This window comes from Phocoena sinus, chromosome 15 (genome assembly GCF_008692025.1).
Source record: "Phocoena sinus isolate mPhoSin1 chromosome 15, mPhoSin1.pri, whole genome shotgun sequence".
Taxonomy (NCBI): Eukaryota; Metazoa; Chordata; class Mammalia; order Artiodactyla; family Phocoenidae; genus Phocoena; species Phocoena sinus.
The window spans coordinates 3,669,252-3,693,329 of NC_045777.1; the positions used below are offsets into that span (position 1 = coordinate 3,669,252).

Below are 24,078 nucleotides of genomic sequence, written 5' to 3' on the forward strand. Positions count from 1 at the left end.
AGGGGTAGGCTGTATTCCCTCCCCTTGAACTTAAACTGACCATGTGCCCACTCTAACAGAACTAGACTGAAGTGAGAGCCCCAGACGCTAAGGGACTCTGCGCTTGTCCCCCACTGCCATGAGACAACATCGCTGGGTCTAAGGAGGATGAGCTGTGCGTAGAGAAGAGCTGCCCAGCCTAGACTGTAGACCCTGCCCACCTGCAGACAGCAGAGGGGAGAGCGCCCAGCACTGCAGCATGGAGGCCTGGAGGCTCCAGCAGAGGACAAAGTGGATGCCACACAGAAGGGGGCAAACGTGGGAGGTCTGGTACTTATTACATACGTGTCCTGTCATTTTACAAGTCAAAACGGTATGCCCCTAGCCAGAGGGTGAGCTTCCAGGAGGGGCAATACTTCTTCACATCACCCACACACCATGCCCCCTGCACACAGCAGCACTTCCTATGTCAGCAGGTAAACACGTAGGAATGGATGATAATATACAAGATGATAATGTACAAAACCATGCCCCACTTCACTGAAACCCATCCCACCTTACTGACTTTTGCCACACCTGTGTCTCCTCAACAGATGACCACAGCTACTTTATTAATATTTTAAGCCCATCTTCTTTTGTTTGCAAACAAATGTGACTTGAAGGAGGACCATATTCCACCACTTTCTATGGAGAGTGTATCCCTGGTCACCTGGAGGATAACAGGGAAATAGAGCAGGTGGGGCAAGGCCAAGGGGACCCCACAGAGCAATGCTCAGGCTGGGACAGCCCTGACGCTGGCAAGCTCTGGGGAGCTCTGCACAAAAGACCCTGCTGACAAATGAGCCAAGGTCAGCAATGACTTGACTCGTGACTGCAGAAACACAGTCACCCCACAATTCACATTGCCCGAGACAATGTTTTCCTGCCAAAGGGAAGCAGAAAGATCATTTTTGGCAGATTTTCCTGACTATTTAAATCCCCTGAGCTACTGATTACAACAAGGCAAAAATTCTGTCTGCACATGGATGCAAACTTCCAAGAAGTAATGGGACCAAAAAATTAAGTAATGACAATACCACTCATGAGTAACAGTATTAAGACCAACCCAGCAACTTTAACAAAAACAGCTGTACAACAGTGTGTAATAAACATATTTATTAAGTCCAGAGCCGCAGCTCCCACCCTCCACTCAGGTCTTGGCAAATTCATTTTCTGACTGCTGACTAATCGATGTCAAAGTCTACTTATGTCACGGCCACGAGATAAGGTGTGTTGCCAAGAGACACACCCAAATGACTCGCCCCAGCCCATTAAAGACAGGACCTTCCACAACTCTGCCCACGGCTGGTCCTCTGCCATCACCTTGCCTGACCTTCAATAAATAAATCTTGTCCTAGTGGCCATGCTAGTGAAATGAACTGGGAAAATGAAGAGTACATCTGCACAGATGTGCATGCATCTGTGGGATAGGTTGCTTGAACCAGAAATGGGATAAACACAGGGATCTGTTTCATCTAAAGCACAGAAGGCCTTCCTGTAAGATGCAGAATGAAGCCAGTAAAGGGCATGCAGGGTGGGCGGGGCATGGTGGGCGGGGCATGCAGGGTGGGTGGGGCATGTAGGGTGGGCGGGGCATGAAGGGTGGGCGGGGCATACCGAGTGGGCCAGGCATTAAACTCACCTAGATTCAAACTGCTCTTCATACACATGTGCCCACGGCCCTCTCACCCTCTGACCCCTCACCCTCTGACCCTACCTCAAGGGTTTGGAGGAAGATTAAATAAAAGTCAGATGTCCCACGTGTATAACACAGAGGTGACAACAAGCACATTTTCACTCCAGCCACTGATGATTTGCCAGACTGTCAGCTACGTGAGGGACAGTCTTGTTCCTGACATAAATATTATTAAATAAAATTTAGATGGACATACTGTTCAGGCTTGAGTCACACATCTTAGGCCAACCTTTAATTCCTTGGTAAAGAAATATCGTAAGTATAAAAAGTGCTTCAGGGGCTTCCCTGGTGGCGCAGTGGTTGAGAGTCCGCCTGCCGATGCAGGGGACGCGGGTTCGTGACCCGGTCCGGGAGGATCCCACATGCCGCGGAGCGCCTGGGCCCGTGAGCGTCCGGAGCCTGTGCTCCGCAACGGGAGGGGCCACAACAGTGAGAGGCCCGCGTACCACAAAAAAAAAAAAAAAAAAAAAAGGGCTTCAGCTTCCCCTGAGATTCTCTGTGAGCTTTCCAAAAGTAAGGCCACATGTAGCCCCAGATATGCTGAGCTCGGGTCACGTGCTTTGTTTTTAAGCGAGGGGGACAGTAGATGACCACCTGGCAGTCACTCTCATTCTTCACATCTTCTGAACCTGCTCTTGTTAGGGGTAGCCGTGAACATACCCAAAACAAACAACCCAAAAAAACCAAACAAACAAATTGGGTCATTTGTAGAGACATGTATGGACCTAGAGACTGTCATGCAGAGTGAAGGAAATCAGAAATAGAAAAAAAATATTGTATATTAACGCATATATATGGAATCTGAACAAACTGGTATAGGCGATCTTATTTACAAAGCAGAAATACAGACACATACGTAGAGAACAAACGTATGGATACCAAGGGGGAAGGGGGGGATGAATTGGGAGATTGGGACTGACATATATTCACGATTTATACTATGTATAAAATAGATAACTAATGAGAACCTACTGTATAGCACAGGAAACTCTACTCAATGCTCTGTGGTGACCTAAATGAGAAGGAAATCCCAAACAGAGGGGATATGTGTGTACATACAGCTGCTTCACTCTGCCGTACAGCAGAAACTAACACAACGTCGTAAAACAACTATACTGCAATAAATACAGTCAATTTAAAAAACAAACAAACAAACGCCCCATTTCCCAGGCCCTGCAGGTGGGAGTGGCTGTTTGACACCCTTCTGGCCAAGGAGGTATAAGCGGATGTCACTGGGCGGGGCTCCCAGGAAAGCCAGGTCAGGACCAAGCAGCTGGACACGCCTCCACCCGTCACCATCCCCTCCTTCCTGCCTAGAAAGCGTATGTGTTGCTGGAGCTCCAGCAACCCTCTTGTCCCCAGGAGCCGGCAAGGAAATCGCAGAGCCTTGGCGCTGAGACAGGGAGGCCTGTGTGCTTCCTGCAGTTCCGATGAACGTAAAATGCCCCGTCTCTTATTGTAACCAGTACTGCTTAGGTTTTCTATTACCTGAAGCCAAACCAATCCCTAACTGACAAACTTGCTAATATTTAAAAACCACATTTCACATAAAAATCGGGATTTCCAACATGTCTCTTAAAATAGGATGCTCGGGTCCCCCTGGGACCACATTCCTGCCTGGTGATATCTGTGCAAAATCCCACTCCCTGACTCGGCTGTTTTCGGGGGTACCAGCCCCTGTGGACACTGCAGTTGGGGGCCTGGGTTAAACCATTTTAGAGGACATGGAATAGATCCCAGCTCTCAAATTCAATAAAGGTAGGTCTCAAACCCTCTGATATACGTTGTTGATATTCAAACGTTTTCCTTTCGCCTCTATTCCTGTGACATTTGACATCCACCCCATACGTGATGCTCTGGTGGAAGCATGGGTGAGGGGCCTGGAACATTCCCATCCTCCACACCCACAGCCTCCTGCAGGTGGTCTGGCCACTCCCAGGCCTAGTGTCAAAATGAGTCACCTGTGTCCTTCAAGACAGGTACCTTTCCCTAAGAGGTCACCAAATTCATAAAACAATCAAAAAATATATATATATATACATTCAAATCTGACTGCAAGACCACCAATGTGCTATCCCATAATTAGAGAACCAAAGTCAATAACTTAAAGAAGGTGGGGAGACTCCAGCAGGCCTGCAGTCGGGGGTGGGGGGGGAGGCAGGAAGGGGGCCGGGGGGCAGCACATGAGGATGGCTGGACGGACCTAGGGCCGAGCAGGGAGGGAGGCTGCGGGGAGTAGAAAAGGGTCGGTGTGGGAAAGGCAGGTGAGGTCAGGAGCCCCGGGCTGGTGGGAAGACTGTTAGAACCAACATGTCCACACGGCACGCTGCTGCTGCCCTCTGGGTAGACCAGAATCAGAATCGGAACCGGACCCCCCCCCCTTCTTCTCATCACTGCTTCCTGAGGACGGACCCTGTGGTCTCACTGTTATGAGACAGCGAGGGGCGTGGGTCCCCGAGTCCTCGCAGGGACCACGGCCAGGTCCACGCAGCACTAACTCACATTTCACAGGTGGAGGAAATGAAGCCCAGAGAGGTTGACCAGCTTGGCCCTGACACAGAGCCAGTTAGAGGAGGGGCTGCAGATCAACCCACAGGCTGTCTCCACGTCTTCATCACAGGGTCTGCACCCTTCTGGCATTATTCACAGAAGATGGAATTATCTCAAGGCGATTAGGGGATGTCCTAGGAGAGCCTTGCCTCTTCACAGCTGTGAAACCAACGACTAGCATCTGTTACAGACAACAGCTGGAGTTGTTGTCTCTGAACTCCCACCTGGAGTTATGGACATTATCTACCACCATGTTACAGACAGGAAATGGAGGTTCAGAGAAGGTGAAATGACTTGCCCAAGGTCACACAGCGTGTATGTGGCAGAGCCAGGCCTGGGACCCCTTCATCCAATTCCAGGCAAAAAACCTCTTCGGTTGTCATTGTTCTCTTTGTCAAAGAGACCCATCCAGCCAGGGCCAACCATGGCACACTTTAGGTTCTCTGGAGGAGCTCAATGAATTGAAATAAATTAATCCTGTGTGGATAAGAAGTGACTTCTGCTTGGGTGTCCTCCCCTTAAGGGCGTGAGATGATCAGCCAAGGGGCTCCAGCAGAAGAGCTCTATGACCACGTCAATTACGCTACAACTTATCCATTCAATCAACGAACATCCACCGGGGGACAGCCAAGGGCAGCACAGCCAAGAGGACCCTCAGGGTCTTCCACCGACTAGTGCTGTCTGTCAGAGCCGCCAAGGATGGAATGTTTTAGATCCACACGATCCAACATGGTGGCCGCCAGCCACACGTGGCAACTGAGCGCTTGAAAGGTGACCAGTGCGACTGAGGAAAGAAAATTTTAAGGTTAATTTATTTCATTTAGATTTAAATTGCCATAAGGAGCTAGTGGCTACTGTATTGGGTGCTATGTGGCAGGAGAGACAGAGAATAAGTTAGTTGGTCAAATAAGTGAGATCATTTCAAAGAGTGACCAGTGAGGAGAAGGAAAGTGGCTGAAGTGACCGAGAGGGATGGGGTGGGGCGGGAGGTAGACCCTGGGCTCTGACTGTGGCTGGCCTTCTGCTGAACAGCCACACCTGGCACCTGGGAAGGTCCCAGGGATGAAGCTGTCCCTTGTCACTGCCTTCTGTGTCGCATTAGGGTGAGGAGGGTTGAGGAAGGGAAGTTTCAAAAGCCTCCTACTTTCATAAGCAGAAAAAATTCTAAGTTTTCTAAACTCCATATTTCTTTAAGCATGCAGCTTTTATTTTTAATAACCCCCAAGAAGAAACTGACAAGGTAATTACTGCATAGTTCTACTGCTAATTAAGCCATGGAGACACTCTGCAAGAGTGAGATCCCCAAAACTCAGGACTCTGGAACAAGGGAACGTGCAAGGAACAAAGCCGGGGAGAACCACGCCGTGGAGAAAGCAGGCCGCGACCCCCTCGACCCCACCCCGTGCTGGGGCACCGATAAAAGGTTCAGGCAAAGGGATGCTGGAGCCTGGAGTCTGGGGTGGGGATGTGTCTGTGAGTCTGTCTGCAGCTCAGGAGGGGAGTGGATGCTCTGAGAGGCTTCTCCCTCTCCAGGCCATGAGCAGAGGTGGATCTGTCCCTGCAGAAAGACATGGTCCCAGCCTCCTTCACACTGACCTGCCGACTACTCTCAGGCTGCCACTGAGCTGCTTATCCACGGAGGCCCTGGCCAGCCATCTGGCCAGCCCCAGGCCTCGTCCACTAAGACACTGTGCCTGGTTCCACAGATGCTTACCGAGGCCTCCTGTGGGCGAAGTCTGTGCTGTGCTCCTGGCCTAGGGAGCCCGGCCCACCGACAGTCAGCCCAGAGTCGGGACGGAGGAAGGGGATCTGGGCGGTGGGGGCAGGGTAGCTACTTCGTCTCATCAGGTGAACAAAGAGGACCCTCTGAGGAGGTAAGATCGGCCCGAGACCTGGGCAAGCAGAGGTCAGCAGGACCCAGACGTCTGGAGCTCAGGAGCCAGACAGGTCAAGGCAGGTCCCACACGGACACACACGCAGACGCAGACACACACACACACACACACGCAACTTGTCAGCACAGACTGAGACCGTGGCAAAGGACTAGGCTCAGTGGGTCCCCAGGTGTCCTCACCTGACCCGAAGTATCAGCATCACCTGGTCACGTGTTAGAAATGCACATCACCGGCACCCACCACAGACAGGCTGAACTGGAAACACTGGGGGGGGGGGGGGGGCAGTTAACGACCCTTCCAGGCTATCCTGATACATGGCTAGGGTTTGACAATGAAAGAGCTACGTCAGCAGTTCTCCAGGGAGATTTTGCCCCCAGGGGACATTTGGCAACGTCTGAGGACATTTTTCGATGGTCACAGCCAGGCACTGAGGTGCTACTGTTGTCTAGTGGACAGATGTCAGGGAGACTGCTAAACATCCTACAACGCACAGGGTGGCCCCCAGAGCAGGGGAGGATCCCATTACCAATGTCAACTGTGCTGAGGTTGAGAAACCCGCTCTAGATCAAAGGGTCCCCCACCTGGTTGCACAGCAGAGTCTTTAAAAAGACAAATTGCAGGTCCCCACGGAAACATTCTAAACAGCCGTCCAGGGTGACTCGGTTCAGTCTCTGGTCCTGGCATCTGGGAACCAGGGAGAGAGCTGAGAGTGGAGGAAGAAGGCCCTGTGGGAACCCCCATGCGATGCGCTGGGAAGACATGCCGCGGGATGCAGGGAAAACCCAGGGAGGAGAGGGTGTCAGGAAGTGGGGGATGAGCAGACGAGAGCAGTGAAGGGACAAGGTGAGGAGGTGATGTGGGTTTGGACCAGAAGGAGGTCCACACAGGACCAACGCCAGGGCAGAGCCCGTCCCATGGCCTGAGAGCTAATGGAAATAGAAAAAGCAAAACTTCTCCTCACAAGTATGAACCCCTAATGCTCCCCTAATCCACCCTTCCCACTCCAAGCTCCCAGGTGGCAAGCTTGAAGAGGGAGGCAAGGTGATGGGATGCCAAGTTGCCTTTTTTTTTTTTTTTTTTTGCGGTACACGGGCCTCTCACTGTCGTGGCCTCTCCCGTTACGGAGCACAGGCTCCGGACGCGCAGGCTCAGCGGCCATGGCTCACGGGCCCAGCCGCTCCGCGGCATGTGGGATCTTCCCGGACCGGGGCACGAACCCGCGTCCCCTGCATCGGCAGGCGGACTCTCAACCACTGCGCCACCAGGGAAGCCCTGAGTTGCCTTTTTTAAATTTTAAGTTTTGGGGAAAATCTTAACCATGCTTGTGGGTAAAGAGTAAGGATTTGCAGTGAAGAACCCTGTAAAGCTGCCAAAAGAATCGTGAATGGAGTAACGGTGTGGAAAGAGCATTAGGGTGACCCTCTGGGAAAATCTTTCATCCCTGCCACGCAGTCCCTGGCCGCTGAGAGATTTAACGCACTAATAAGGCCACAAAAAGATGTTCAAGCTCACCAGCAGTCAAAGAGCCACAAATAAACACGAGAGACCCCCTGTCACCCTTCGTGTGAGAGAAAACCAGATTGATGACCTCAGGTGCTGGCAAGGCTCTGGAGAAAGGGTGCTCTCAGATTCTGAAGGAGCATCAGTGGTCCATTTTCCAGGAGGACGCAGTACCAGAAAAATTTTAAATGTGAGTCTCCTGTGACCCAGATATACCCTAGAGGAAATTCACAAAGGAACACAAGAAGGCTTTGCCTGGATGACCGCTGCTGTGCTGCTTGTAACAGTTAAAAATTGGAGACACAAATATCTAATAGCTCAACTGAGAGAAATATATTCCCTGGGACGCTACGTGGTTATTAAGAAAGGGAGATCTCCGAGACCCAGTGTTGAGTAGAAACCCAAATGGAAGAACCTTCCATACAGTGTGTTACCACTTGAGTTCTTTTAAATGCCTTTCCCCAAGAACCTGTAGATATAAACACGTAGGAAAAGGTCCAGATGCTCCACCGAACTCGTCACAGAGACAACCTCTGGAGAGTGACAGAAAGGGATGTCATTGCTTACCTTTCCCATAATGTTCTGAGTTTTTGGGGGGGGTTTTTTGCGGTACGCAGGCCTCTCACCGTTGGGCCTCTCCCGTTACGGAGCACAGGCTCCGGACACGCAGGCTCAGCGGCCATGGCTCACGGGCCCAGCCACTCCGCGGCACGTGGGATCTTCCCGGACCGGGGCACGAACCCGTGTCCCCTGCATCGGCAGGTGGACTCTCAACCACTGCGCCACCAGGGAAGCCCTGTTCTGAGTTTTTGTGGTGAGAATACTGATATGTTAAGGATGCATTTTGGAAGGGGAAAAGGTAAATGCAACCTTGGGCTGCTTTTATAAGATCACAGAATGTAAATGGAAGGAGGTGACACTTCTGACGTCACACCGGGTTATTCCACAGCTGGCTTGTGAGCTTCACATTTCAGAAGCAGCTCTTTGGAGCAGCAGGCGGACAAATGGGAGAGGTCCCACAGGGCAAGGCAGGCGAAGGGCTGGGACCCTTCAACCTAGTGAAGAAGTGACTCAGGTGGGCGCGATAACTAACTCACAACACCAGACTCTCTGGAAACCCAGGTAACGTGCGTCATGAGAAGATCACATCAGAACTGACTGATAGCAGACCTTCCCAAACCGTTTGAAAAAGACTTTTCAAATCGGTCTGCCCAAAGAGAAGCATGCACTGCATCAAAAAGAAGTGAGTCCCCCATCGCAAGAGGCATGCGAGCACATGCCAAGCCAACCAAGCAAAGCAGGTGTAGATAATGCTCCCCTAATCCACGCTTCCCACTTCAAGCTCCCAGGTCGCTTCCAACTTGAAGATTCTGAATCTCTTTCCACCGTGAACTCCTGTGCTTAACACAATCCTTAAATGCTTCACTGATTTTTGCTTTTTAGTAAGGTTCTACCACTCACAGAATTATACCTACTAGAGACTTTTTTACCTCAGGCGTCTGCTCGCTGGGTCCCATTTTGAGCATCTGAACCAGAGACGAACTCGGGCTTTCAGCCTCCCATGGTTATCACTTAATCACGGACATCCAAGCCCTTCCACCTCTCTCCCAGGTGGACCGGCACAAGACACCTGTCAAGCCCTCTGTTCCCACCCACGGAGGCATCAACTCACAGACAGCCAAAAAGCTAAATCCTCCATAATTCCTGTTTCAAGTTTGCTTCCTTTTACTGCCAGGGAGACAAAAGGAGCTGAAAAGGATTTTCTCATGACGAGCCACTCAACTTCCATAATTGGAACAATCATGGATGTGCATCTCCAACACAGAGAAAACCAATCCATCATGGAGTGCTGAGGGCTTAATCCCAGATTTCTAATAAAGGGATTAATTAAAGCCTTAATTAAGGGTCTGCTTAGAGCTACCTCTGCTTGAAACTCCAAGGAAATTAACTTGCCCTCCCAGATATTAAAAAAAAAAAAGCCAGGGATCTCCTCCGGTGGGTACCTTAGTTTGACCAAATGACAGTGTCAATAGTCCTAACAAAGAAATCTTACAAGCCTTGCATGGGCTTATTGTTTAAAATTTCAGATTGGGCCCTGGCGCCCACAGAGCTGCCTTTTAACCCATCTTTCTTTGCAGTTAAATAGTGAAGCTCCTCTGTGTTCCAGCGGAGTGAAGGAATCCCTCCCCACAAAGCCGGTTCACCCCAGCCCCAGGGAGTATCTGGAGTTTGATGCCCACCATTTAGCGTGATCAAGTCCCCATCTGGGGTCAGTGAATTTAGAGAGGGACAATCCTCAAAGGAAGGTAAGAGCAACTTATTGTCAAAACAGAACCTGTGACAGGATGCTGCTTCTCTAAGATTCGGATGGAGTCCTGTGGCGTGATACCAAAACACCAGCTTTGATTCTTTTTTTGAACCCTACATTTCAGAAGCTCAGACTTCTCCCTGTGAAGTGAAAATTGCCTTCTGGTGGAGAAAGGTTTTAATGATCACTTTGCTTCCTGCGTCTCCATGGTGACGGGGCACACAGCCCACCTCCCACCACCCCCCTCCTGCTTTATTAGGCCTTTCTTCCTCTTTGGAAAGTAATCAATCAAGCCGTATAGACTCCTTTGTGACCGGATTTATCACCTAAACAATCGACGCTGCCGCGGGGGGTGGGGGAATGAACGAAGTCCATATAATTTAATGAAATCAGGCTCCGTCCTGGTGCACGCATGCCCTTCATCTCCCAGTGGCAGCTCTGCCAGCACACCTGTCCCGGGAGGCGGGCGGGCGCGCCCAGGTGCGCCAGGCCCCGCCGACTTGGGCGCCCCGCGGAACCCCTCTGCGCGGCGGCCGCATAAGCGCTGCCCTGCCCGGGCGGGGGATGCCCCAGCCGGGCCTCCTGGGCCACCGGAGCTGGGGCCGCGGGGGAGGGAAGCAGAGCTCGGAGCCGGCGCTGGTAGAGGCGGCCACAGGTCTGACTCCCGGCCCCCAGCTGGTCAGCACCCAAAGAAGGGTAGCCCCTCGGAGGGGCCAGCAGATCCCACCAACCCGCAAGGAGGGCAGATGCGGAGTGCCGGGCTCTACCCGGGGAACCGGCTCCTCCCCGGACAAAGGGCTCCGCCGCCTTATGGGGAGCCTGAGCGACCGGGTCCTGCCGCGGCTCCGCAAATGCAGCCCCGGCGCGCAGCAGTGCCCGGGACTTGGCACCCAGCGCCCCCTGCCCCGGCCCTCCCCGCCCTCCCCCGCCCACCCCGTTACCTGGGTTCTCCCCGGCGTCCGCGGAGGACGTGGCCGAGGAGTCGGTGAGGACGCTGGGGTCACTCTGCGAGCGGCCCCGCGACACGAGGCAGCCGCTCCCGTCCTCGGACGCGGCCATGGGCCCGGCCGGCGTGGGGGCAAGTTGGTGGGAGCCGCGTGTAATCAGAGCATCCGAGGAGGCCAAGGTCACTGGCCAGGGGACTGGAGGGGGCGGCTTTTTAAAAAGGAAAATAAAAAAGGACAGGGAAAGGGAAGAAGCCGGAGGACGAGGCCGGGGCTGGCTTCAGGGCGGTGAGACAATAGCCTCGCGGCTGCAGCCAGGCGCATCCCGGCGTGCGCGGCCTCGCTCTGTTATTTATTCGTGTTTATTCCCATTCTTCAGTCTATATTCCAGGAAAAAAAAAAAGTTGAACCAGGAAATAAAAACTTTTTCTTGTCAGTGTTTATTGCGTGCTTGGGGCAGGGGTGATGCCCGAGAATTTCTGGGGGCGCTCCCTCCCCCCACCCCACCTCCCACCCCCCGGGGGAAAAAAAGGAAAAAAGAATCTTTGCTCTGGCGATTGCTTTAATCTGAAAGCTGTTCTTGGAGCATCTGTTGGAAAACATTAGGATTCTCCCATCATGCCCCGCGAGAGGAGCTTGACGTCACGAGAGAGGGGAGCGAGAGCCAGCGTGGGGATGGGGCGGGGTCTCAAATACCTGAACTGCACGCAGCCCGCCCCGAGAGAGAGGGCTGAATCCTGGGTTCTGAACCGCCCACTCCCACCGCAGCCGCTCTCTGGAAACAAGGATTCCACATCCCGCTTCCTCCGGCTCCCCGCTGGCGGGGAGGAAACCCTGAGGGTGCCTCCCTCGGAGGTCAGGGCCTAATTTCCCCAGCAGCTTCAGGCAGAGGTTTCCAGGGCCCTTCCTCTCTCGGGGATCTGGAGACCACCGTGGGATGGGGGGTGGGGCACTCTGGAGCTTTGTCCCCGCCCACCACAGCCTCCTCCCCACTGCCCAGCCCTCCTTCCCCGCCCCCCCCCCGCCCCGCCGGCCCTCAGCCCCTCGCCGGGGAGGAGAGAGGCAGAGGGGCACCTGGCACCTTCCCGGGAGGCCTCCCCGAGATTCCTTGATGGAGTTGATGAGACCAGGCAAGGCAAGGGAGGTGACACCGCCTAGGGCTGCCACTTACAGAAGTGCCCCCCAAGGGGCTAATGAGCTATTCTAACCCTTCTAGATGGTGGTGTGGGAGAAACAGAGGCCACTCCCACACCTCCGGCTAAGGCTCAGACGATGAAGCAGAGCAAAGCCCAGTAAAGGACACAGAAAGGGGAGCTGTGTCACACAGCCTGGGCTAAGAAGGGGGCCAGACCCTCAGGTAGCAGGGCCACAGGGATGCCGGGGGAGGATGCGTCCAGCCCCGGCCTTGCTGTGCAGAGAAGCTCCGGTGGGCAGGATCCTGTCTCAGCCCCTCAAGCCAGCCCAGGTAGAGCGTGCTGCTCTCAGCCCTACTGTGGGTGATGAAAACAACAGGGGCTCAGAGGAGCCTGCCAGGGGTCCTGAAGCTGGGCAGGGGCTGGGGACCTTCCTGGGGCTGCTGCTTCGTATCCGGCCAGCACCTAAAGCAGGGCTGGGGTGCAGGGGGAGCACCTGGCGGTGTTGGGTGAACCCCAGTGAAGGGCCAAGGACAGCACTGAGGTGTGGGGAAATGTGAGTCCTCACTGCACATGGAGCTTTGGGCTCTTAGCAGCAGTCCCCTCAGAGAAAGAAAGCCAGCCCCCCTCTCTCCCTCCCTCCCTCCCTTCCAATAATCCACAGAGTCCAGTGTGTGCTGAGCACCACGCCACGCACTGGGGATCTAGATGCAGAAACACCCCCAATGGGTCTTTCAGTGGCCGGGGAGGACAGAGCCGAGAATGGGCCACCAATAAATCAATACATGTCACCCCCCCAAAATATTTCATTGCAGTTGTCAACACGTACCATGAAACAAAGAGGAAACCGGTAGGACATTTTACTAAATACTTTTTATCCACGTAAAAATGTGCTGCATGGTGACACATCTGGCTCTGGGGCAGGGGGGCATCATTTCTTCCTCATGCACCTCTGAGGTATGAGCTACTGTAGCCTCCACCTGAGAGGTGAGGGCAACTCAGAGAGGCAAGCGCACCTGCCTGGGTCACAAGCCAGGACAGGCAGGGCCGAGGCTCCCGGCCCACGGTCTCTCCAAGTGTGTCCTCCGGCAGTCCCCGAGAGCCGTGCCGAGTCCCGGCCCAAACACAGGCAGGTCTCAGGAAGCCCCCAGCCACGCCATCAGCACGTCCCACACCTGCGTGAGGAGGCCTGAGGTAGGCCGGCCAGCAGCGGATACAGAGATGGACCAGTGGGTCGGGGTCGGATGGCAGCCCAGGGGCACGTGCGACAGGGGTGGCCACAGTGTCTTCCAGCTGTCTGTCCCCCACCCCTACGCTTCAGGGCCTCCCCTACTCAGAACCTGTACTGCTACGGACTTAGGATTTTTCTTTAAATCAATCTGCCCTTAAATGCATTTTAAAGGAAACCATCACTCCAGCGATAGGAATGCAGCCTCCCTGCCGCGTCTGGGGAGGTCGAAGAACACAAGAACTGTCTGTAGACGCCAACATCCCTTAATACCTCGCCTGTGTACGTACCACCTAAAACCATTTCGAGTCCCTTCAGACAGTCTACACGGCTGTACCCATTCGCCCACTCCCCCTAACTGTATGGCGGGGCTTAAAGGCATAGAAAAGCATAAGCTCCAGGAGTTCCCGTGGAGGTGAGGGACAGAAGACAAGCATTTGCTCCAGGAGTTCCCGTGGAGGTGAGGGACAGAAGACAAGGGTGACCACCAAATATGTTAGTTCTTCAGCGTATATGTTGGCAAAATATTGATTTGAGTCGGGTAGAGGTGGAGCTGGTCATCATATTTTTCTCTGGCTTTGAAATGATCCAAAATAAAAATAGTTTGAGGTTTAAAAACATTAGTGACCCCACCTCTACTGGTCAGTAGAAACAGAAGTCTGGTGAACTGCCTGCAGCTGCGACTCAGGCCGTCCAAGTTACCCACACCCAGACCAGGGCCGTCTAGAGGCCCGGGAAGATCCGGCCCACAAGGGGTGCAGAAGGCTGCTGTCCGCACGTCCCAGCCTGGAGGATCCCACGGGGGTCTTTATTTATCCATGATAAATGGATAAATAAAATGTGGCGTGCCCATCCAATGTAACATTATCCAGCCATAAAAAGGAATAAAATACTGATACCTGCTACAATGTGGGTGAACCTTGAAAGTGTTCCAAGTGAAAGAAGCCAGCCACACACACACACACACACACACACACACACACACAAAAATACACATATATATACTATATGATTCCATTATGTGAAATATACATATATATACTATGATTCCATTATGTGAAATATACATATATATACTATATGATTCCATTATGGGAAATATACATATATACTATATGATTCCATTATGGGAAATATACATATATACTATATGATTCCATTATGGGAAATATACACATATACTATATGATTCCATTATGGGAAATATACATATATATACTATATGATTCCATTATGGGAAATGTCCACAGAGACGGAAGGCAGATTAGTGGTTACCTAGGGCAGGGAGGGGGCACGGGGGCAAAGGGAGTGGCTGCTCATGAGGAAGGGGTTTCTTTTTGGGGTGATAGAAAGGTTCTAAGTGTTTTAAAATAAGATTATGGTGATGGTTTCACCACTCTGTAAACGTACCAAAAGCTATGGAATTTTACACTTTAAACGGGTGACCTTTATGGTTCGTAAAGTATTTCAATGAGGCTGTTTTAAAAAACACAACCAGGTACACAGAGGCACCTGGGCTGAGCTTTTGATTTGAAGAATGACTGGGTTCCGCCTCTCACCTCTGCTAGGCACAGTCACACTTCAACCTCCCCTGTCCCTGCCCTGGGCTCCGAATCAGACTGAAGCCCTCCCAGGGGTCACCCTTCTGGTCCCTGATCAGAAACCCAAAGCCATTTGCTGACTCCGGGCAGCCCTGACAGTCTCAACACAGCTGCCTCAAAGAACTACAAAGATGGCGAAGCCTGTAAAATTCGTCCCTTCTGAAAACACGAAGTGGTGAAGGAAAGGGAGGGCCTTCCTCTGCCCAGGGCAGGCGTGGTGGGGACACCACAGCAGAGGTGACTCTGAGGCTGGCAGACGTGCCCCTTGTTAGCAGGTGTGTGGAAAAAGGACCACACAGAGGCCCAATCCCGCCCACAGGTGTCTCCAGAGTTGGCTTCCTTCTTACACAAAGTGCAGATGAAAAATACAACAACTGGGAATCACGATGCTGTACACTTGAAACCTACAGAATATTGTCCATTTTTGGACAATATTGTCCAATTTTAAAAAGACGCAGGTCACTGCCATCCATCAAATATTTCCTGAGTACCTATTCTGTGACAAAACTTAGGATTTTTCTGGGAATACCACAATGAAACAAGACGTTACTGGACCCTGAATTCTCAGAGCTCGTGATCTTGCAGAGAAGAGAGGATTCAGAACTAAGCAATCCATCAATCCACTGATTTCAGTGAACACAAGAGTGAGGGATGCCCAACCTGGGTGGGCGGAGCCTGGTCTGAGGAACTGATGCCCTTCCTGAAACTGAAGTCTCAGTGGGATTAATCAGACAAGTCAAGGAGGCAGAGGGGACTGTCTGGGCAAAGGCCGTGAGGTGGGCGCAGCACAGAGCTCTGAAGTCCCCAAAAAGAGGCAGAGTGAGGGGCCAGGTGTGAGCTAGGCTGGAGGAGGGGGTGTGGACCCAGTCCATGCAGTGCCTTGTGGTCCCTGTCATGAGCACGGTGTAAGACAAGTGCTGAACTCAGAAGTGGGTCTCCAGAGGATTCCTGCAGCTGGTGACACAGAAGGGACCCCAGGTGAGGGAGGGACAAAAGGGCACATGCTTTGCGTCCCACAGGCCCTCTGGTACCAGCTGCAGGCTGGGGACCCCTCTCCGGAACTGTGATTCCTCATCTTAGAAACAGCATGGTCACTCCTGCCCGGCCGTTCCCAGAGGTCACGTGGCAAGAGCTGGACCAGTGCTAGCGGTGCTCTCGGAGACCCCTCGCATGTCGACGACCCCTGCAGAGCTGATAGCCCAAGGACCTGGGACCCCACCAGGTCGCCACCATGGGTTCAGGGATCTTTGTCAGGCAGAAGCCTGGGGCGTTGCAGGTGCCCAAGAAGCGGGTATCCGTTGACCAAATCAATGACTGCGCACGGGGGCGTCAACGCGTCGCTGCTCCAAAAGTGGGGGGCTCAGTATCCTCAGGACCCACGTCAGCTCCTGCCCTCCAGACCTGAGGTTTCTCCTGAGGCTCCAGGGACCCTTCCTTACCGTCACAGGACAGAATTAAACCAGCAAACTCAAACGCTTAAAAAGAACTGCTCCAGCCGCAGTCTCTGTCCAAGCTCTTAGGGAAACGGAAACAATGGAAGAGGGTCCAGAGAGCATCCCCCAGGGTGGGGACTGGAGGCCAAAGGAGAGGGAAGGGTGAAGACAAAGCAGGTCCCACGGAGCCCACGCTGAGGAGGGGAGCCCCGCCCTCTGCTGGTCACAGAAGGAACTGCGCCCAACAATGGCCTGTGGGAACTTCCCCTGACCTGAGGGCTGACCTAGCCTTGAACTTGGCTTCTTTTGCCCTTTGACCTTGCTGGGGTTTCCATCACCAGCCTTGCCCATAAGGCTACTCTGGGTGGTGCTCAATGCAATACCAGCTGTGGCTCTTTTCTAAACACACCCAACTCTTCTAAAACAAAAGCCTCCATGTCACCAACCATGGTCCCCGCCCTGAAAGGCATCGGCAGCCACAGCTGGCCTTAGAAACGGCCGTGGGTGCCCCCAGGCTTAGCCCTCCTCAGAGTGTCTTCCGTGCTCAGGCTATCTAGAGCCAGAGTCCAAGACCCGGGCACGAGAGGGGGTTCCATCACTTCCTAACTGTGTGTCCCCCCTCTAAGCCCGCGTGTGAGTCGGGGAAGGGCCTCCCTCGTAGGGTGCTGGCATTCGGTCCCAGCACTCGAGACACAAAAAGTCCTCTGGTGCAAGACGCTGGCCTTCTGATGTATTACGTGCCCCGAGCACATGCAGGCCGCCGGGAGGGCCCCATAGGATGGCAGGGATGGAGGCAAAAGAATACGGAGCAAGAAGCCGAACCAGGGGAGGGATGGGGGCGCCCTCTGCAGGAAGGAAAGAAAACAGCCCCAGGCAGCTCCTGCTTCTGCGTGTCCGGGGTGCGGTGGAGCACAAAGCCGAAAGTCTCAGGGGACCTCCCGTCCTGGGTACATCCTATACACCTCCCTTGTTGGAGGATGCGTGTGCCCTGTTTCTAGCTAATGAAGGGAGTGGGCTGGCTTCCTCTGTGGGAAACGCCGCTGATGGACGGACGGAGGGACACACAGAAAAGGCAGCTGTCACCATCACCCTGGCAGGTGCTGATGGCAGCGTGCCTGCCTCCTGTCCGAGTGTCCTGCGGGGTCTGGAGCTCCAGCAGCCACCCTGTGACCCTGGAGTGACACACGTGAGGATGGGATGCCAACAACTGTGGAGAAAGGGATTCTGAAAGACGTGGATGATTAGAATGTTAATAATAAATAAAAGGGCAAACTGGCAATGCTCTTCAGCAGTTATGCTCACCGCCCGACGGTCCAGCCACTTGACTCTGACTTTTAAAAGAAGATAATTCATGTTTAAATAATGGTCATTGTCACCCAGACACTTTCTCTTTCCTCCAGTTCAACGTGTGCACTGGAGTATGGTTACTGGACTTATAATCTAAAGGGGCTTCTTTCCTTTCCCTTGGGAGACCCCAGAGCTGGGCTTACTGCCCCACCACACACGGATTTATGTCTCTAACAACCCATCGCAGGAACGGGAGACAAAGTCTTTTCCCGTGTAACAGTTCAAATACGGCAGCGAGCCCGATCCATAACTTACAGAAAATTCATAGCACCAGGTTTATGGTACTTTAAACTTTTAAAAATACTTCCTAAGTTCCTTGGCTGGAGCGATAATTCCAAGAATCCACTTGTGCAAACCTATAAATAATGATGGCTGTGTCCATACTTTCATAGAAGCTGTGATCGCTTTCAGAGCCTACATTTCACTAACCCGCTGTGCAGTCGAAAGCTGGCGGCTCCGCTGGGATTTCATGGGGGGAGGGGCAGCTATTTAGGCAGTTCGATCCTGGTGCGTTCACCAGTCCGCATTCTGGAATATTAACGGTAATGCCAGTGACTTCCACGGCGGACGGGGGAACAGCATTCATTTCTGCGTTTAGTGGAGGCTACATCAGCCCACCAACTTGGGGTGCAGCAGAGATCACTCCTGGCACTTCACGTGGCAGTTTTGGGGGGCCTCTGACCCTCCTGGTTCATTCTTTTCAAGGGCTACCTGGGGTACCATGGTATAAAAGGGAACCCCAGGATTTTAGGGGAATGGGCCCTGGGGGTCTGTTGGTAGGAGGGAGTGGAGGGGCAGAAATCTAGAGTGGGGTTGGTTCTAGCTCCGACCAGAACCTGGAACACACAGCAAAGACGGGGGGCTGGCCGTGCATTCAGAAAGGCGTGGGTCTGAAGACCACATGGAGCCACCAGCCTTGATCCAAGAGATGTGTCCTAAGGAACATGAGGCCCCTGTTTGGGGTTTCACTGATTGATTCACTTATTCATAGTATGTGCCAGGCACTGCAGGGGGCGGGGAAGGGGAGAGGAGGGCTCCCTCCCGACGACAGCACGTGCAAAGGCCCTGGGGTGGGAGCAGTGGGCAGTTTGAAGGGCTGAGAAGGGGCTGGGTAGCTGGAGTGCTGGGGGCGGGGTGGCATGCGGTGAGAGTGGGGGACAGGCCCCAGGACTCAAAGGGCCTTGTGACCCATGGGGCAGAGAACAGATTTTATCCTGGGAGAAATGAAAAACCCAGGAGGGTCTCCACCCAGGAAAGAAAGAGAACGGATTTCCCTTCTCTTGGAAGGTTATGGGGCCACTGGAGGGAGGCAAAAGGGGCCGGGGAGGTGAGGGGGTTGGACAGGGGCTGCTGCAATTCAGACAGGGAGAGACACAGACAGCCTAGAATGCAGGGTAGTGGGCAGAGCCCAGATACATGGAAACTATGTAAGTCCCGCCCACTCCTGATGCAAAGGTACCATGCCGCTGAACTGCCATAAAACAAAATTCCGACACACGGTTACTGTTACAATTCAGATAGTTACCAACTGATTTACGTGCTCTGTAATTTGGGGAGGGGGGTTGTTTTAAGAGCAGGATTCCTCGAAGCTGGACACTGCTGCTCTCCCCCAACACAAACTCATGTGGCTGATTTAACTGGATCTCACCACAGTGGTGTCACCCTGTCCGCACCTAGTAGCTCCTTATGGGCCGGCCCCCGGGCTAATCCACTTACCCACAGCGTGGACGGCAGAATTCTAATCTCCCCAGATTCTCAGCCCCGGGTTACTCAATCAAACTTGACCCCAGGCACTGCCGTGAAGGCTTTTGCGGACGGAACCAGGGTTATAATCAGCTGACCTGAAGACGGGGAGATTATCCGAGATGATCCAGACGGGGCTGTGTAATCACAGAAGCCCTCAGAGCAGAGGGAAGACAGAAGAGCACGAGGGGCGCAAAGGGAGGGCCAGGCATTCGAGAAGGATGCGGCCCACCACTGCGGGTCCTAAAGGGGCCAGAAGCCAGGGAACACAGCGGCCTCTGGAAGCAGAGAAGGACCCCCAACAGCCCACAGGGAAACGGGGACCCGGGTCCTGCAACCTGTGAGCAGGACTCAGCTTCCCTCTCAGAACGCCAGGACCTGCCCGCACCTCTGGCCCGTGGGCCCCAGAGCAGGGCACCACTGAGCCCTCCACACCTCTAACCCACAAGGGGCGTGTGATGATAGACACATGTCACTTAGCCCACCAAGTTCGCGGTCCTCCGTTTCAGCAGCCACAGAAGAGGAACGCACGCATCCTCCCGTTCATCCTCCCGGGTGACCAAGGACGCCAGTCCCGGTGTCATCCTCCACCCACAGGTGGGCCAGGCTCGGGGGCTGGTCACGTGGGTCTGCCGTACTGCGAGGGTCCTTTTCCCACCCCTGCACGCACGACCCTGGGTGACCCCGCATAGACCACCTGGGAAGAGGGATGTGCGCACAGCCAAGACTCAAGACGACTCAAGACTCAAACGAAGGGCACAAACCACACAGGAGGACAGGTGGAGACGGCCACCCAGGTCTCCCACCTGTGGGGCACAGAAAGCCACCTGCAGGGCAGGGCTCTCTCTCCTGCCACCAGACCCCTTGTTTCCAAGTCAGGCACCTCCACGGTGCAGCCTGAGTTGGGGCATTCACGAAGGACCCCTGTATTAGGTACCAAGAACTAGCACCGTCTTCCAGAACAAAAGGTAGAGAACATAAATTCTGAGGCAGGAACAGGCAAAGGGCTAAGAATCCAACGTCTGCCAAAGTCGACTGCCCGGGTTCAGGTGCAGCTCCGGCAGCTGTGTGACCTTGGGCAAGTTACTCCATCTCTCTGAGCCTCGGTTTTCCTCATCTGACAAATGGGGTCACACCTCCTATACAGACATGCAGGCAAAGGGGCAGAGCTGAGGGCCCCGGCTCGTGTGATATCACTGTCCCCCCAGAGGAGATTTCATCGTGGCTTCTCCCACCGTGGTGACTCCCATACAAAGCCGGTGCAAATGATCATTACAAAACATCCATCACTTTCATCATAATTCTCCAAGTTAGAAATCACTCTGTTCTACAAATGAAAGGCATCCCTCCTCTTACTTTTTATCCTCCCAATATTTAAGGAAGAGGTAAAAACTTGGAGCTAATTTACCATGATTTGGGGGTGTGGCTTATAGGGAAAAGCACAGACAGCAAAGCCGTTAAAATAAAAATAGAAACAGAAATTTGCAGCATCCTCTCCGTGCTGGCATCCCATTATCTGCATGCATGGGAATTACAGGAGTTAAAAGAGATTTAGTCACAGACGAAAGATAACATTCCTTTCCACACAGCTGTTCTGTACTATGAAGTGGAGAGAGACAGTCCTTCCCTTGTATCAGAAACCTCATCTAGGGCAGGGTCTATTTCTGGTCCTCACCCTGTGGGTCAGTGGCAGTGACCCCACCATCCAAATAGACAGTGCACACAATGCAAGCAGCGGGATGCCTGCCTGACTTCCGGGAGACCTGCTGGTGGCAGAATCGGACCCGGACAGACTGGGAAACGGATAAGGCAGACGCTTTGATTAAGACTCGGATGGAGGTGCCTGCCAAGGGCGCCTGTCAGTACCTGTACAGAGTACATGGGGTCGGTTTTGGAGAATGGGGCCCAGGTAGGCCTCCGTACACCTGTTTCAAGTTTGCTGTAGGAAGGGTGTGTAAATAATTCGAAACGGTCTAAAAATATACGCTTTCAGAAGAGCAGGGTAGCCTCTCCAATAGAGACGCTTCGGTGAGGCTGTGAGCTGCTCCCTGCAATTCTGGGGGGAAAGTGCTACTGACTTGGGGGCTTTTTCTGCTAAATGGGTCTCCTCTGCAGAGAAGCCAGAGGCTCTGTGTTAGAACAGATGCTGTACGAAGGAAGAAACTTCTGGAGCCCAAGGATGGCTCTCTCCGTGGGCTGAGAAAAGGCGGGATTTCCCAGCCCCACCTGTGGTTCGTGCTCTCGGTAAGGCCACCTGCCACGTGCTAGGCACAGGTGTGCACACAACAGTGAGCTGGTCGCCGCGGGCCTGGGTCGACACTGGCTGGGAAAGATGGAGCACGAACAAGACAGTGAACAGACGGCCACGGTGCTGGGGTCTCCAGGACCACCCTCAGGTTTGGGGACTCACTAGAGGGGCTCCCTGAACTCAGGTACACTCGTATTCACGGCCGTGATTCACTACAGAGGGGACACGGAGCACAGTCAGCAAAGGGACAAGGCGAGTGGGTGACGCCCGGGTAAACCAGGCACGAGCTTCCAGAACCTTCTCCCTGTGGAGTCACGGGACACAATTCCTCCACCGAGGAGTTGGGACCACACGTGTGACAGGTAGTCGCCCCGGGAAGCTCACTGGAGACTCAGCGCCCAGCGTTTTTCTTGGGGGACTGGTCCCGTGGGCACCGTCTGCCCGCAGGGAGCAGGAAGGCAGACCCCAGAAGGAAAGCAGGGCCCCAGTGTGCACCCAACTCTCTGTGCAAACAGTTAGCGCAGGGAGCCACTCTCCCGGCCTGATATGGAAGGGACCCTCCCCAAGTCCACGTTCTCAGACGCCAGCGGAAGGCCGACCCCTCGAGCAGGCCTTTCTAGGGAGAGCAGAGAGGCTGCTGGGTCGACTCTTTCGTGCACACTTAGCGGTGAGGGCCACACGGGAACTGGGAAGGGGGCTGTGTCAGGGTCATTCAGATGGTGTGGCCGGTGGTATTTCCCAAATACGGCCAGGATACGACCCCACCTCACATCTCACCACATGGGTCTGCATGGCCCCCGTTAAGAGACGGGTGTCTAGTGTCACCTCACACCAGAATGGCCATCATTTAAAAATCTACGAACAATAAATGCTGGAGAGGGTGTGGAGAAAGGGAACCCCCCTACACTGTTGGTGGGAACGTAAATTGGTGCAGCCACTATGCAGAACAGTATGGAGGATCCTTAAAAAACTAAAAGTAGAGTTACCATATGACCCAGCAATCCCACTCCTGGGTATATATCTGGAGAAAACCATAATTCGAAAAGATACACGCACCCCAGCGTTCACTGCAGCATTACTGACAACAGCCAGGACATGGAAGCAACCTAAGTGTCCATCAACAGAGGAATGGATAAAGATGGGGCACATATATATACAGTGGAATATTACTCAGCCATGAAAAAGAATGAAACAATGCCATTTGCAGTGACATGGCTGGACCCAGAGATTGTCATACTGAGTGAAATAAGTCCTACACAGAAAGACAAATATCATCTGATATCGCTTATATGTGGAATCTTAAAAAATGGTACAAATGAACTTATTTACAAAACAGAAATAGAGTTACAGATGTAGAAAACAAGTTTATGGTTACCAAGCGGGAAGATGGGGGAGGGATAATTTGGGAGACTGGGATTGACATACACACACCACTACATATAAAACAGATAATCAACAAGGACCTCCCGTATAGCCTAAGGAACTCTGCTCAGTGCTCTGTAATGACCTATATGGGAAAAGAATCTCAAAAAGAGTGGATATATGTATATGTATAACTGATTCACTTCGTTGTACAGCAGAAACGAACACAACATTGTAAATGAACTATACTCCAATAAAGATTAATTTAAAAGAAAAAATTTTTAATAAAAATGTTTAAAAAGAGATGGGTGTCTGCTTCCCTACCCCCAATCTGGGTGGGCTGATTCTACGGCAGAAGTGATGAGGTGTGACTTCCAAGGCCAGATCACAAAAGGTGTCAGAACTGGAGGCTGTGTCTCTTGGAAGCTCCCTCTTGGGACCCAGGTTCCCATGCAAAGGCCTCGTGGAGCAGACCTGAGGCTCAGCCCACAGTCCCGCTGAGCTCCCCACCGACAGACAGTGGCACTAACCTCACAGGGGTTCTGGACTGATTGAGTCCCCTCAAAATTCATGAACTTAAGCCCCTCACCCCCAGTACGCCCAAATGTAATGCTGTTTGGAGACAGGGCCTTTAAAGAGGTGATTAAGGTCAAATGAGGTTTGCTGGGGAGGCCCCAAGCCAGCCTGACTGGCGTCCCTAGAAGAAGAGGAAACCTGGACACAGGGAGAGACAGCGGGGTGCACACAGAGGACACTGGCCACGTGAGGGCAAAGCCATCGGCAAGCCAAGGAGAGAGGCCTCAGGTGACACCTTGATTCTGGACTTCCAGCCTCCGGAACAGTGAGAAATTTAATTTCTGTGGTAGTCTGTTTGTTATGGTGACCTTAGCAGACTAGTACACCAGCTGTATCAGTCAGGACCCTCCAGAGAAACAGACCCAGTAGGAGATGTACAGATGTACAGACAGACACTTAAGATGATGGACTGGCACATGGTTATGGATGCAGGGAAGCCCCACAGTTTGCCAGGAACAAGCCGCAGACCCAGGAAAACCAGTGGTACAGGCCCAGT

The 24,078-nt window shown here is 53.1% G+C and overlaps 1 protein-coding gene across 1 annotated transcript in view; it reads right to left on the reverse strand.

Moving 5' to 3' along the window:
- Window positions 1-11,480, reverse strand: part of PHACTR3 (phosphatase and actin regulator 3) — a 217,906-nt gene extending 206,426 nt beyond the window's left edge. The window contains exon 1 of the mRNA XM_032605525.1: window positions 10,909-11,480. Within this exon, the coding sequence (XP_032461416.1) occupies window positions 10,909-11,026 (118 nt within the window). The 5' untranslated portion in view covers window positions 11,027-11,480. The remainder of the gene's footprint in view (window positions 1-10,908) is intronic.
- Between the last annotated feature and the right edge of the window lie 12,598 nt (window positions 11,481-24,078).